This window comes from Mauremys mutica, chromosome 1 (assembly GCF_020497125.1).
Source record: "Mauremys mutica isolate MM-2020 ecotype Southern chromosome 1, ASM2049712v1, whole genome shotgun sequence".
Taxonomy (NCBI): domain Eukaryota; kingdom Metazoa; phylum Chordata; order Testudines; family Geoemydidae; genus Mauremys; species Mauremys mutica.
Window position 1 is genome coordinate 370,133,689 of NC_059072.1, and position 13,610 is coordinate 370,147,298.

Consider the following 13,610-nt stretch of genomic DNA (forward strand, 5'->3'; position numbering starts at 1 on the left):
AGAGGCTCTGCTGGGTTCCATCTCAGCTCTGAGAGGGGAGGGGGGTCTAGTGGGGTACAGCAGGGGGAAGATACATCTGCCGTCCATATAAAAACCTAAGAACCTAAGAATGGACATTGGTCCATCTAGCCCAGTGTCCTGTCTCCATCAGTGGCCAGTGCCAGGTGCCCCAGAGGGAATGAACAGAACAGGTATAAAAAATAGATAATAACATATGGAGCTATACCTATCTCCTAGAACTGGAAGGGACCCTGAGAGGTCACTGAGTCCAGTCCCCTGCCTTCACTAGCAGGACCAAGTACTGATTTTCACCCCAGATCCCTAAGTGCCTCCCTCAAGGATTGAACTCACAACCCTGGGTTTAGCAGGCCAATGCTGTAATCATCAAGTCATCCATCCCCTGTCACCCATTCCCAGCTCCTGGCAATCAGGGGTGGGGGCCACACAGAACATGGTTTTGGATCCCTGCCCATCATGGCTAATAGCAATTGATGGATCTATCCTCCATGAACTGATCTAGTTCTGAATGGAATCCTGGTGTAGTTTTGTCCTTCACAACATCCCCTGGCAAAGAGTTCCACAGGTTGGGTGTGAAGAAATACTTTCTTTTGGTTGTTTGAAATCAGCTGCTTATTAATTCATTGGGTGGCCAGTGTTCCCTCTATTTTTTTACATCCACATGTGGAATTAATTTTGGTACATGGACCAATATGGAGGTGATGTGTGGCAGGGGTGGGGTCAAGCAGTTTGGAGAGTGGGAGGGGGTTCAGGGCCGGGGCAGAAGGTTGGGGTGTGGGGGTACAAGGGTACAAGGACTTTGGCTGGGGGTGCTGGCTTGCCCAGTGCCCAGTGTTCAGCCTTTCTGAGAGCCTGAACCCCAAATAAATCTGCTTTACTCTGTATAAAGTTTATACAGGGTAAATTCATAAAATGTCCTCCCTCTGTATCACTGGTGGAGAGAGATGCACAGCTGTTTGTCTCCCCCAGGTACCAATTACTTACTCTGGGCTTCTTAATAAACAAAAGTGATTTTATTAAGTATAAAAAGTAGGATTTAAGTGGTTTCAAGTAACAAAAGACAGAACAAAGTAAGTCACAAAGCAAAATAAAACAAAACTGATGATAGGTAAATCTCACCCTCAGAGATGTTCCAATAAGCTTCTTTCTCCGACTAGACTCCTTCCTAGACTGGGCCCAATCCTTTCCCCTGGTACAGCCCTTGTTAGTGCCAGCAGACATCTCAGGTGGTAAACAGGGGTTTCCTCATCACTGCCACCCCCTTTGTCCTGCTCCTTTTATAGCTGTGGCACAAGGCAGGGATCTTTTGTCTGTGCTTGGCCCACACCCCTCCTGCATGGAAAAGTACAAGGTTTTAGATGGATTTCAGTGTCGGGTGACATGGTCACATGTCCCTGTGAGACTCCATTCTCCATTGCCCACAGACTGGCCGACAGGTACACAGGAAGGCTTACAGGTAAACGAGCCATTTACAACTCGTTGTTTCTGAAGCAGCCTCAATGGTCTCCACTTGATCTGACTACATTAGTTGTACAAGTTTATACCTTATATTTCTAACTTCAGATATAAGAATGATACCTGCATACGAATACGAAAAAGAAATTCAGCACATTATAACTTTTCCAATGATATGGAACAAGAGACCTTTTACATAAAGCACATTCCAGCCATGTCATTTTCAGATTCATAAACCTATTTTCACAGAGCATATGGATTGCAACGTCACAGTAATGAACTATAATTTTTAAATATAGACAGATAAAGAGAGCAGCCAATTCTTCTCGGCCTCAGCACAGAGCCCAAAAGTTCTCATCTCCCTTTGGGATGGTCCCATAATTGCTGCTTACTCCTAAAGCTGGATAAATAACACAGAAGTACAGACATGGAACAAGAGACATTACCTAGAGTGTCTCCAGTTTCCAGGCTGTTTACATCCAGATGCTGTTTCTCCCCTTGAGGCTGAGCAAACCCCACTGGGATTGCACAGAGCTGTATTATAAATGGTGCACATCTCTGTGTCGGCTCTCAGCGTTGGATGCTGCTGCAGATGCTGGGCTGAGAGAGGCGTGGGACACGGCTACCTGAGGGGGATTCCCAGGGAAGACGGTTCCATCTCAGGATTCACAGGTACCATCTCTTGCTGCAGAGCTCACCTGCTCGACAAACCCAGTGCAACACGGGTGTGATGGGATAGAGAGTGAGACTATGCTCCTTTCCGTTCTGCACACCCATTGCATTTTCTTTTATCAGTGTTATCTGTTCAGACTTTCATTGCAACTGAATGTCCCCTTGTTCGTGCGTGGTGAGTGTTAGGGGGCTTATTCCTTCACACTCCCACTTCCCTGGTCCTTCTTGCATGAACAGACAGCAACAATACCTGAAGTCTGAAGGTGGAAACAATTCAATGTTTATTGGGGTGAACTTCCAGCAAGCATGATTGCAGTTTCCTTCCTCAGTGTCCCTGTGACGTTATTGATATAAATTGGGACCATATAGAACATGGGTTGCAACCAAGGTCCTGTAGTGGCACCAAATCTTAGATAAAGGGGGTCATATAAGATGTCTAAGACCAGGTTATGGGTTGCTGGTTATGATTATGCTGTCTGTGTGTATGTATCATTTTTAGTTGAAGTTATGTATATTGGCTCTATACTTGTCTGTATTTCAAGCTGGTGATGTGCTTCTGGGTGATATCCCAGACTAGTTGGTGTTAGCCCTGCCTAGCCTGCTTGATGGCCATTAAGGACCATCAGCTACACAATTGACCCAGGGAGAGAAGGCAGACACGCCTTGTGACTCAGCAAGGTATGCAGAGACTTGTCCATGTGACTCCAGACTCCATTTTGTGGTGATTTTCCACATTAAGAACAAAGAGGTTCTTACACCTGGAAAAGCCTATATAAGGCTGATGCATCATCTCCATCTTGTCTTCAATCCTGCTTTTTTACCTCTGGAGGGATTTTGCTACAAACTGAAGCTCTACACAAGGGACTGAGGACCCATCCCGGCGGGGGATGTTTTCCAGAGACTTGATTTGAACCTGCAGTTTATACCATCACTGCTGCAAGCCTGAACTAAGAACTTTGCCATTACTGTATGTAATTGATTCCATTTAACCAATTCTACCTCTCATCTCTACCTTTTTCCCTTTGTCAATAAACCTTTAGATTTTAGATTCTAAAGGATTGGCAACAGCGTGATTTGTGGGTAAGATTTGATGTGTAGATTGACCTGGGTCTGGGGCTTGGTCCTTTGGGATCGAGAGAACCTTTTCCTTTTATTGGGGTGTTGGTTTTCATAACCATTTATCCCCAGGACGAGTGCACTGGTGGTGATACTGGGAGACTGGAGTGTCTAAGGAAATTGCTTGTGTGACTTGTGGTTAGCCAGTGGGGTGAGACCAAAGTCCTTTTTGTCTGGCTGGTTTGGTTTGCCCTAGAGGTGGAAAAACCCCAGCCTAGGGCTGTGACTGCCCTGTTTAAGCAATTGGTCCTGATTTGGCACTCTCAGTTGGGTCCCGCCAGAATCGCTCCGTCACAGTGGCGTAGTCGGCAGGATCCACAGAACCAGGTCAATTAAGCTTTGGGTCAGAACCCCACGCTATCCAAATTTTAACTTTGGGATTGAGAGTTTGGTTGGTTAAAGGTCAGTGACCATGAGACAGAGAGCATCAGGAAAAGCAAGGAAACTGCAAGCCTTGAGAGACAGCCTGCAGTTTGATTATGAGCAAGAACTGGCAGAAATTCGAATGGAGAAAGAGGCTGATGAGAGAAAGAAAGAAGTTGCTAAGAGAGAAGAAAAAGCTCGTAAGAGGCGTCTGGAGCTGCTGGCTGCTGAGGAGAAAACTCGACAGATGCAACAGGAGACGGCTAGACTCCAACTCCAAGTCAAAGAAGCAATGGAAGAACAGCAGAGACTGTATCCTCTTGAAGGTCCAGTTTGTAACAATGTTGGTATGTTGTATAACTCTGAGCAGTTGTCTGGGGGTAACCAAATGTACCCCAACAATGCCACCTTTTATGTCAATGCTGTTACTGTGTGTTCAATAGGGGGTGGCCCCATAAATTGTGCCAGTGCTATGGATGGGAATGGTAATGGAAAATTCATAGAGAGTGTAAAAGTCAATGGTAAAAGCTGTTTAGGGCAAATTATGGCCTCTAACATCACTCTTGTTAAAGCAGATCTGGTCAAAGAGGAAGATTATTTACCAAATCAGAGTGTGAATGTTGTGATCCTCTGTGAGTTTACTGTCCGTGTGCCTTTAGCCAGAATCCACCTTGAGTGGAATGGGGCTCAGCATGAGGTGATAGCTGGCGTCAGGAAGTTATTGCCTAAAGATCTTTTAATTGGGGAGAATGTTAAAGCTTTGTTCAATCCAGGTAGCCAGTCACAGGAGAGGAATAATCTTAAACCTGTGTCTATTGTGAGCAATGATTTGCCTGAGATGGGTTGCTCCAAAGGTTTGTCCGTGCCAAAAAGCAGTGTGTCTGGGAATGAAGTTTCTGAATGTCTGTCTGATGTCTCAGAAGGAAATCTGGAGTTAGATCAAGAGCAGAAAGATCTCATTGGTGAGGAAAATGTTTCTCAGGAGCAGATTAAAGTAAATGGTCAGGTTAAATCCCTAACTGAGGAAGGAGAGGGTAAATTTGTAATGGGTAATGGATTGTTGGCTAGTGCAGCTTGTAGAAGTAAACCTGAAATGGGTAACTGTGATTTGCTAAAAGTAGCTCAGTGTAGTGAAAAAAGCAGCAGCTTATCTGTTGGGAGAGGCAATGTGCCTGGTAGGGAAAGTTTGGAGGAGCCTAGGCAGCCTGGTGAGCTGATGGCTTTGTCTAGGCAGCAGTTTGGGAAGGGAGGGATAGTGGAAGAGGAGTGTCCCTGTCCCTTACCTGTTTCCTGTGTGGAGAAATGTGACAGTGAAGGGAATGTGCCTGTCTCTGTCAGGGGTATTGACTTGCCTATGAAGGAAGCTATCTCGGTCTCCAAGCAGTTGTCTGTGAACAGCCCTGTGTGCTGGGACAAGGGAAATGAGATCCCAAGCTGTGTGTCTGGTGAAGGAGAATGTGTCTCTGGCTCTTCTGTGTCTGTGGAGCAGACAGAAGGTGCCTTTCAGCCTGTGATGGTTGAGGGTGATTCAGTTGTCTCGGAGTTGGTTGTAAATACAGCTAAAGCCCAGGAAGGGAATGGTCCTAAGTTTGTGTCTGCTGGGGAGAATGGCACTGTGACTAGGTTGCATCCAGTTAGTGTCTTAGCAAGATCCCAAAGACCAGACAATTCTGGTGCTTGTAGTTTGCCAGTTGCTAACATGTGGTTGGAAAAGGGTGTAGCAACTCTGTCTGATCAGGGTGATACCCTAGTCAGGGCACAAGGAAAGCATGAAGGTGATTTAATTGTGTTGCCTACTGACAGTTTGACAACTTGTAGCAAGAAGGAAAAGATTCCTGAACTTGTTCATGGCCAAGGGAAGAAGAGTGCTTCTAACCTGTTATTGAGAAAGTCTATCGGTTTGCCTGAAAGGGGATTGTGTAGGAATCTGCCTGATGGGCCAGAGGTGATTCTCAATATAAGCAAGACCCAGAAAAAGTCTCTGGGGGCTCAGGGAAGTGTTCCTTTAGAGCAAGCCCTGGGTGAAGCGGGGAAGGGCAGAATTTCTGAGATGGGTGAATTGCTGCTTAGAAAAGCTCCTGGGGAAAGGAATCCTCATGGTAGCCTGTGCAAGCGGTTTACTGCAACTGAAGGGTGTAAAAGTGATTTAATCAAGGAAGTTTCTGTTCCTAACAGCCAGAAATTTTCTGTTGTGAATGGATCCACTGACTTTCCTTTTGAGAGATCCAGTGTGGGCAGCTTTGAAAAGGTCTCAGATGGAGTAGAAGCTGTTAAGGAAGTTGAGCAGCCCTATAACCACCTGGCTGTGTGTGGCCAGCTTGTTGGGAAGACAATGATGTTGGGACAGGAATGTCTCCATGCTGATTCTGTAAGTGAGCAGTCTGTGCTTCAGGATCTGAGGACAGGTTCAGTTACTGGTGTTTCAGAGCAGAACAGTTTTATGGCTAAATGCGTAAGGATGCAGGGGAGAGCAAGCCAGCTCTCACCCTCAGACTCTTTGAATTTGTGTGGTGTCTCTGTAAGACAAAGTCTGGCCTTGGAATCCATAGCAGCTAAGAAGTTAAAAGCTAGTGTCTGTGTTGATGCGAATTACTTGGCTGGCAGGGAGAAGAAAGACTTGCTAATAGCTGTTAGCAAAGAGAACCCACCCCATCAGCCAGTGAATTCTGTTAAGCAAGAGAAATCAGGGTTTAATCCTGCAGGACAAGAAGGAAAGAGAAGACTGAATTTTGCAAAGGGAAGCCACAGATTAACCCTAAAATGCCCAAACTCCAAGGGTATTGAGCCAAGGGTGGGGCATAACAAACATGATTGTAAATGGACACTTGCAATGAATATTTTGTTATTGCTAATGCTAATTTTTGTAACTAATGTGTTGCTACTGCCAAGAACTGTAAAAATGTACAATGTGCCTAATCTTTTGGAAAATCCCTTGAACATGTTAAAAGGAATACATGAAAACACACTTTATGTTAAAGGGCCTTGCTATACTGATGTTTCACAGTTAATGCCTGTAAACAGTATTGGAACTTTTCACAGGGAAAAATACATTCCAGACCTGATGTGCTGTATGAAAGGGGAAACTGAGGCACACTACCATATTGCTTTCCTGGCTAAATGCCAAGATTCCTGTACTATGAACAACATCAATATCTACATGGGTTTAAGGTTAATTGGGTTCCAAACATTGGCCAGAGCTGGTATGGATAAAGTAGCTGTTTTCTTTAGCTCTTGGCAAGGTCACATGAAACATACAGGAACCATGCTGCAAAAGCTAACCAAGTTATACCTTGAGTTTGTAAAGAGATTCATTCATGTTATTGAACATGACTTTGATAAACCATTTCGGTTATACACTGGTACGGCCTCTAGCCCAACACGAGCTGTAGTGAGACAGACCCAAGAAAAGGGGGCTCTTGGGATGCAGTCAGCGATGTTTGTGACATCCCTTCCTGCATCAATTTTGCGTTGGGGGTGTGATGTTATTGATATAAATTGGGACCATATAGAACATGGGTTGCAACCAAGGTCCTGTAGTGGCACCAAATCTTAGGTAAAGGGGGTCGTATAAGGTGTCTAAGATCAGGTTATGGGTTGCTGGTTATGATTATGCTGTCTGGGTGTATGTATCATTTTTAGTTGAAGTTATGTATATTGGCTCTATACTATCTGTATTTCAAGTTGGTGATGTGCTTCTGGGTGATATCCCAGACTAGTTGGTGTTAGCTCTGCCTAGCCTGCTTGATGGCCCATTAAGGACCATCAGCTACACAATTGACCCATGGAGAGAAGGCAGACACGCCTTGTGACTCAGCAAGGTATGCAGAGACTTGTCCATGTGACGGCAGACTCCATTTTGCGGTGATTTTCCACAGTAAGAACAAAGAGGTTCTTACACCTGGAAAAGCCTATATAAGGCTGATGCATCATCTCCATCTTGTCTTCAATCCTGCTTCTTACCTCTGGAGGGATTTTGCTATAAACTGAAGCTCTACACAAGGGACTGAGGACCCATCCCGGCGGGGGATGTTTTCCAGAGACTTGATTTGAACCTGCAGTTTATACCATCACTGCTGCAAGCCTGAACTAAGAACTTTGCCATTACTGTATGTAATTGATTCCATTTAACCAATTCTACCTCTCATCTCTACCTTTTTCCCTTTGTCAATAAACCTTTAGATTTTAGATTCTAAAGGATTGGCAACAGCGTGATTTGTGGGTAAGATTTGATGTGTAGATTGACCTGGGTCTGGGGCTTGGTCCTTTGGGATCGAGAGAACCTTTTCCTTTTATTGGGGTGTTGGTTTTCATAACCATTTATCCCCAGGAGGAGTGGGACTGGTGGTGATACTGGGAGACTGGAGTGTCTAAGGAAATTGCTTGTGTGACTTGTGGTTAGCCAGTGGGGTGAGACCGAAGTCCTTTTTGTCTGGCTGGTTTGGTTTGCCCTAGAGGTGGAAAAACCCCAGCCTAGGGCTGTGACTGCCCTGTTTAAGCAATTGGTCCTGATTTGGCACTCTCAGTTGGGTCCCGCCAGAACCGCATCGTCACAGTCCCGTTCCCAGCTCTGACACCACAGTGTCCCTGTTCCCAGTCCCTGTTTCCATTCTCCCCCATTACTTCCTGACTGACTGCAGATTATATAGTAAAACTTGAGTTCTGCTTAGCTAGACCTTAACCAACCATTTTACTGACATTTAACCAACCAATCCTAACATATTGTAACATGGTTATTTAACCAATCATATCCCACCATCTTAATTGGTTTACACCCAGCAAAATTAATTATACAGCAGACAGAAACAATCACAGAACCAGTGACCATGTAAATAAACAGTAGCAAAGTGGGAACTCTAATGCCAAAACAATATAGAAGTGAGGATTTCACAACTACATCTATACAGACATAAGGGTTTCCCAGCTCTGAGTATTGATAAGTTCTTACCAGAGAGAAAACTATCAAACTAAATTTCCTTTTACATCTTCTAGGCTCTTCCCTTTCCCTGGAGGTGATAGATCGGATCCCCTTCCTAACAGTCCCAGATTGCCTTACTAGTCTGGGATGTGAGGATGTGACTGGTCGCTTCCCAGCTTATGGCTGCCTCTGCTACTTGGCCAAAGGCCTTAGCCTAAGAGCAGGGCATCAGACTGTCACAGGGAGAGAGGCCCTTACACAGATTCTTTCTTTTATACCTCTATAACTAGCTAAGTGATAAACATACATCTAAATTCTTAAAGTGCAGACCTTTACAGGCAGGCCTGAATATCTATATCCTATCAGTGAGACAGAGTAAATATAATGCTTGATCTAGTTTCTTTATCGATAGATTTGTATGGTTCGTGGTCAGAAGGCACCGGTAGATCATCCTGTGTTACCTTCTGTATAATACTGGGTGTTTCATTTCACCCAGTTTCCCCTGTATTGAGGCCAAAGACTTGTGTTTGACAAAGACTGGTCTACAGTACGATTTCACGTGATAGAATCACAGAGCCACAGGGTGACAAGGGATCGCAAGGGTCAGCTAGTCTAACCCCCTGCCAAGATGCAGGATTTGTTCTCTCTAAATCATCCAGGACAGATGAGTATCCAACGTTCTTTGGAAAGCTTCTAGCGAAGGAGCTTCCACGTCTGTTCCATTGTCCTCCTGGTCTTACAGTTAGGAAGTTTTTCCTAGTATCAGAGGGGTAACCGTGTTAGTCTGCATCTGTAAAAGCAGCAAAGAGTCCTGTGGCACCTTATAGACTAACAGACTTATTGGAGCATGAGCTTTCGTGGGTGAATACATACATGCATCCGACGAAGTGGGTATTCACCCACGAAAGCTCATGCTCCAATAAGTCTGTTAGTCTATGAGGTGCCACAGGACTCTTTCAAGTTTTTCCTGAGATTTCATCTAAATCTGCTCTGCTGTAGTTTGAACCCATTGACTCTTGTCCTGCCTCTGTGGAAAGAGAGAAAATCTTTTCTCCATCTTTTTTATGGCAGCCTTTCAAATTTCAGAAGACGTCTGTCATGTCCCCCCTCAAGCTCCTCTTTTCCCAGCTAAACATACCCAGTTCCCTCAGCCTTTACTTGTATGGCTGCATTCCATCCCCTTTGATCGTCTTTGTCTCTCGCCTTTGGATCCTTTCCAGTTTCTCTAGATCCTTCCTATACATTGGTGACCCAAACTGGACACAATACTCCAGCTGAAGCCTAACAAGCGCTGACTAGAGGAATATTATCACCACCGATGACTTGCATGCTATTAATGCAACCTAAAAGTGGTTTTGTTTGTTTGTTTGTTTTTGCAATAGCAAATAAATCCGCTCCTCTGAGACATGCAGCTATAGCAGCCTAACCCTGGTGTAGACTCCACCATGAGGTCAACCTAGTTACCGCCTCTCAGGGAGGTGGATTACTTTCACTGACGGGAAAGTAGTGTCTTCACTGAAGTGCTATTGCAGCGCCACTGTAGCATGTTAAGTGTAGACAAACCCTCAAGCAGATATTCCAGAAAAACATCCAGTCTGGATCTGCAGACATGGGGACTTGGATATGATAAATAGATGAAACTCTTTAAGTCTCTCACTGGCCGGCATTTTCTGCAGCCTCCAAGCCTTTTTGTGCCTCTTCTGCACGTTCTCCAACTTTTCAAATTTTAAAATGTGGACCCCGGAACTGGATGCAGTCGGTTTCACCAATGCCATATGCAGAGGTAAAATCCTTCCCCTGCTCCAACTCACCACTACGATGAGTTGGTTTCAACAGTGACCCCTAAATCCTTTTCAGGGTTCCTCATCTCCTTAATACAGTGATTGAGTCTGTGGGTCATTCTTCCGTTCCCTGTTCTGAGATGATAACATTTGTGTCTGCCCTAGCTGCCTCATGTAACTACTCTGCCAATTTTGGGTCCTCTGCTATTTTATCTGCAGTGATTTTCTATTTGCTTCCAGATCACTGATGAAAATATTGAATAGCATCGGGCCTAGAACAGATCCCTGCAGAACCCCACTAGAAACACCCCCATTCCCTGAAATGCCCCATTGACAACTGCTTCCTGAGGTTGGTCCATTAGCCAGTTTTTAGTCTAGTTTACATCTGCTCCACTGATATTGGATAGTATTTTTATCTGAATGTTTTCCCCGACTACATCAAATGCCTCAGAGACATCGAAGTCTATTGTACATGTGCAGTCCCCTTGGTCAACCAAACGTGTACAGTCATTAAAGGATGAAAACTTATTTGGCAAGACCTGTTTCCATAAACTCTGTTGGTGACTCGCATTAGTTATATTCTTAGACTTTTTGTTAACTAATCCCATGCCAGATTTTACATTTTTTCCTAATCTTGTCAAATTCTTTTTTAAAAAAGCTTTCCCTATAATTTTTAATAGTTGATGTTTCTGGTGTTTGTAACTCTCACGTTCTACTGTAGATGCTGCTTAACATCCTCCTTGACTGCTAATGGACTACAAAGTATTCCATCACCTCATCTGATATGAATTCTCCACTTTCTGAATGTGCAATTGTGGCTTGTTAGCTATCTATACACTCTTCTTAAAGAACTCCGAATTTTCCTTCCCATTTTTCTGAATATTTTTTTCCTCCAATCAGTTTTCTGGATCATTTTTCATCTTTGAGGAATTAGCCGTTTTGAAGCACTAAATGTCCATCGATATTACTGGCTGGGAACTGTTCTCTGTTTGTCCATTGGAATGTAATCAGTTCCATTCTGTTATTTTGTTCTCCTCTGTCATATGCCCCCTTCTTAGCAGCTTCTCTAAACTAAACAGTCCCAGACTTTTCACTTTGTAGGCATATGGCAGCCTCCCCCATTCTCACAGCCTGCCTGAGAAATCTACATTCCATCTACTATATCCTTTATAGAGACTGGGTGATGAAAAGTGAGTGCGTTTCCAGAGCAGGTTGTTCTCCACCCCATTCCTTAAGCATCTGAACGTTTTCTTTGTTTTGGCCACTACTGTGAATGAGCAGGTGTGTCCATGGAACAGCTATCGATGACACCCAGGTCTTTTCCCTCAGGTGGTTCTACTTGGAATGTTTCCCCTTGATACATGGATTGGCAAAGCTTTTTTATTTATTTATTTATTTATTTACTATTTCAGATTTTGAGCAACCGGGTGCCTGGGGAATAGCATGGACTTTCTAGCCTGGCTTTCATTGCATTAATGAACAATGCAGGGAAGACCAACAAATATGGTATTGGCATTAGTAGGGTCAGTTGTTCATAATTCATTTATCTGAAAAATGAAAATGTGGGTGAAGAGCAACCAGTCTTCTTCACCCATGAGAAAAGTATCCAGTAGTGCATGTAGTGGCTCATATTAACATTGTCTCTCCATCCAGGCTTTTCTACTGCAACCATCACCCGGGGCTCAGGGAACAACTCAGAGTTGAACAACTTCTCCCCTACGCCATGTCAGATTCCAACAAAACCGACTTCACCAACCCCTCCACCTTCATCCTGCTGGGCATTCCTGGCCTGGAGATGGCCCATGTCTGGATCTCCATCCTCTTCTGCACCATGTACGCCATAGCCATCTTGGGGAACTTCATCATCCTGTTCTTCGTGAAAATGGAACCAAGCCTCCATGAGCCCATGTACTATTTCCTCTCCATGTTGGCCATCACTGACCTGGTCCTGTCCATGTCCACCCTGCCCAAAATTCTGAGTAACTTCTGGTTCAATTCCAGGGAGATCAATTTCAGTGCTTGCCTCACCCAGATGTACTTCATTCACTCCTTCTTCGTGATGGAATCTGGGATCTTCATGGCCATGGCTTTTGATCGCTACATGGCCATCTGCCACCCGCTGAGATATTCCACCACCCTGACATATGCCATGGTGGCCAAGATTGGCCTGGCCGTGGTGCTGCGTGGCATCATAGTCATATTGTCCTATCCTTTCCTGGCGAGGCAATCGCCATATTGCAGAACCAACATCATCCCCCACTCGTACTGCGAGTACATAGCCGTGGTGAAGCTGGCCTGTGGCAACATCAGCATCAGTAGTTACTACGGCCTCTTTATGGTATTCTGTGTGAGGGGTCTGGATATGATTTTTATTGCTGTGTCCTATATCCAGATCCTCAGGGCCATCTTCAGCCTCCCCACAAAGGATGCCCGGCTCAAGGCTTTGGGGACTTGTAGCTCCCACCTCTGTGCCATCTTAGCCTTTTACATCCCAGTTATCTTCTTCTCACTCACACACCGGTTTGGCCACAATGTGCCCCTGCATTTCCATGTTCTCATTGCCAATGTGTACCTCCTGGTGCCCCCCATGCTCAACCCCATCATCTACGGGGTGAGGACCAAACAGATCCGGGACAGGCTGCTCCGGCTCTTTACTCATAAAGGGACCTAAAGGTTTCTCCTGGTGCTCTGGCTCTCAGACCAAGCTCCGTGCAGAGCTGGCTGGTGACTTGGTGCTGGGCCCCCTTCCCTGAATTACTGACCGGGCAGCCAGAGAGACATTAGACCAGAGGTGGGCAAACATTTTGGCCCAAGGGCCACATCGTAGTTGCAAAACTATATGGAGGGCCGCATAGGGAAAGCTGTGCCTCCCCAAATAGCCTGGCTCCTGCCCCCTATCCACCCCCTCCCACTTCCTACCCGCTGAATGCCCCCCCTCAGAACCCTCCACCCATCCACCCCCCCCTGCTCTCTGTCTGCTGATTTCCCTGACCCCTATCCACCCCCCACCCCCTGACTGGCCCCCTTAGACTCCCATGCCTAGCCAACCCCCCTGTTCCCTGACCTCTGACCACCACCACCCAAAACAATTGGTGTCCCACCTTATCCGGCTAACAAATGAGGTGGATAAGGCTAAAAAAACAATTGTCCAGTTATTATATGGGGAAGGCCAAGAAGTAGATTCTCCCTGTGAGGAAATTGGATTGAAGGGGTGGATGATTATCCAAGGAATTGCAGCCAGGAGTGTTTTCTCACTCTGACTACATTAGTCGTGCAAGTTTAGACCTTAT

At 45.3% G+C, this 13,610-nt stretch overlaps 1 protein-coding gene across 1 annotated transcript; it reads left to right on the forward strand.

The window, feature by feature from the left end:
- The first annotated feature begins 12,043 nt into the window (after nucleotides 1-12,043).
- On the forward strand, nucleotides 12,044-12,991 carry LOC123363494 (olfactory receptor 51I2-like). The gene has a single exon (XM_045004541.1). The coding sequence runs from the start codon at nucleotides 12,044-12,046 to the stop codon at nucleotides 12,989-12,991; it is 948 nt and encodes a 315-aa protein (XP_044860476.1).
- Nucleotides 12,992-13,610: the final 619 nt, after the last annotated feature.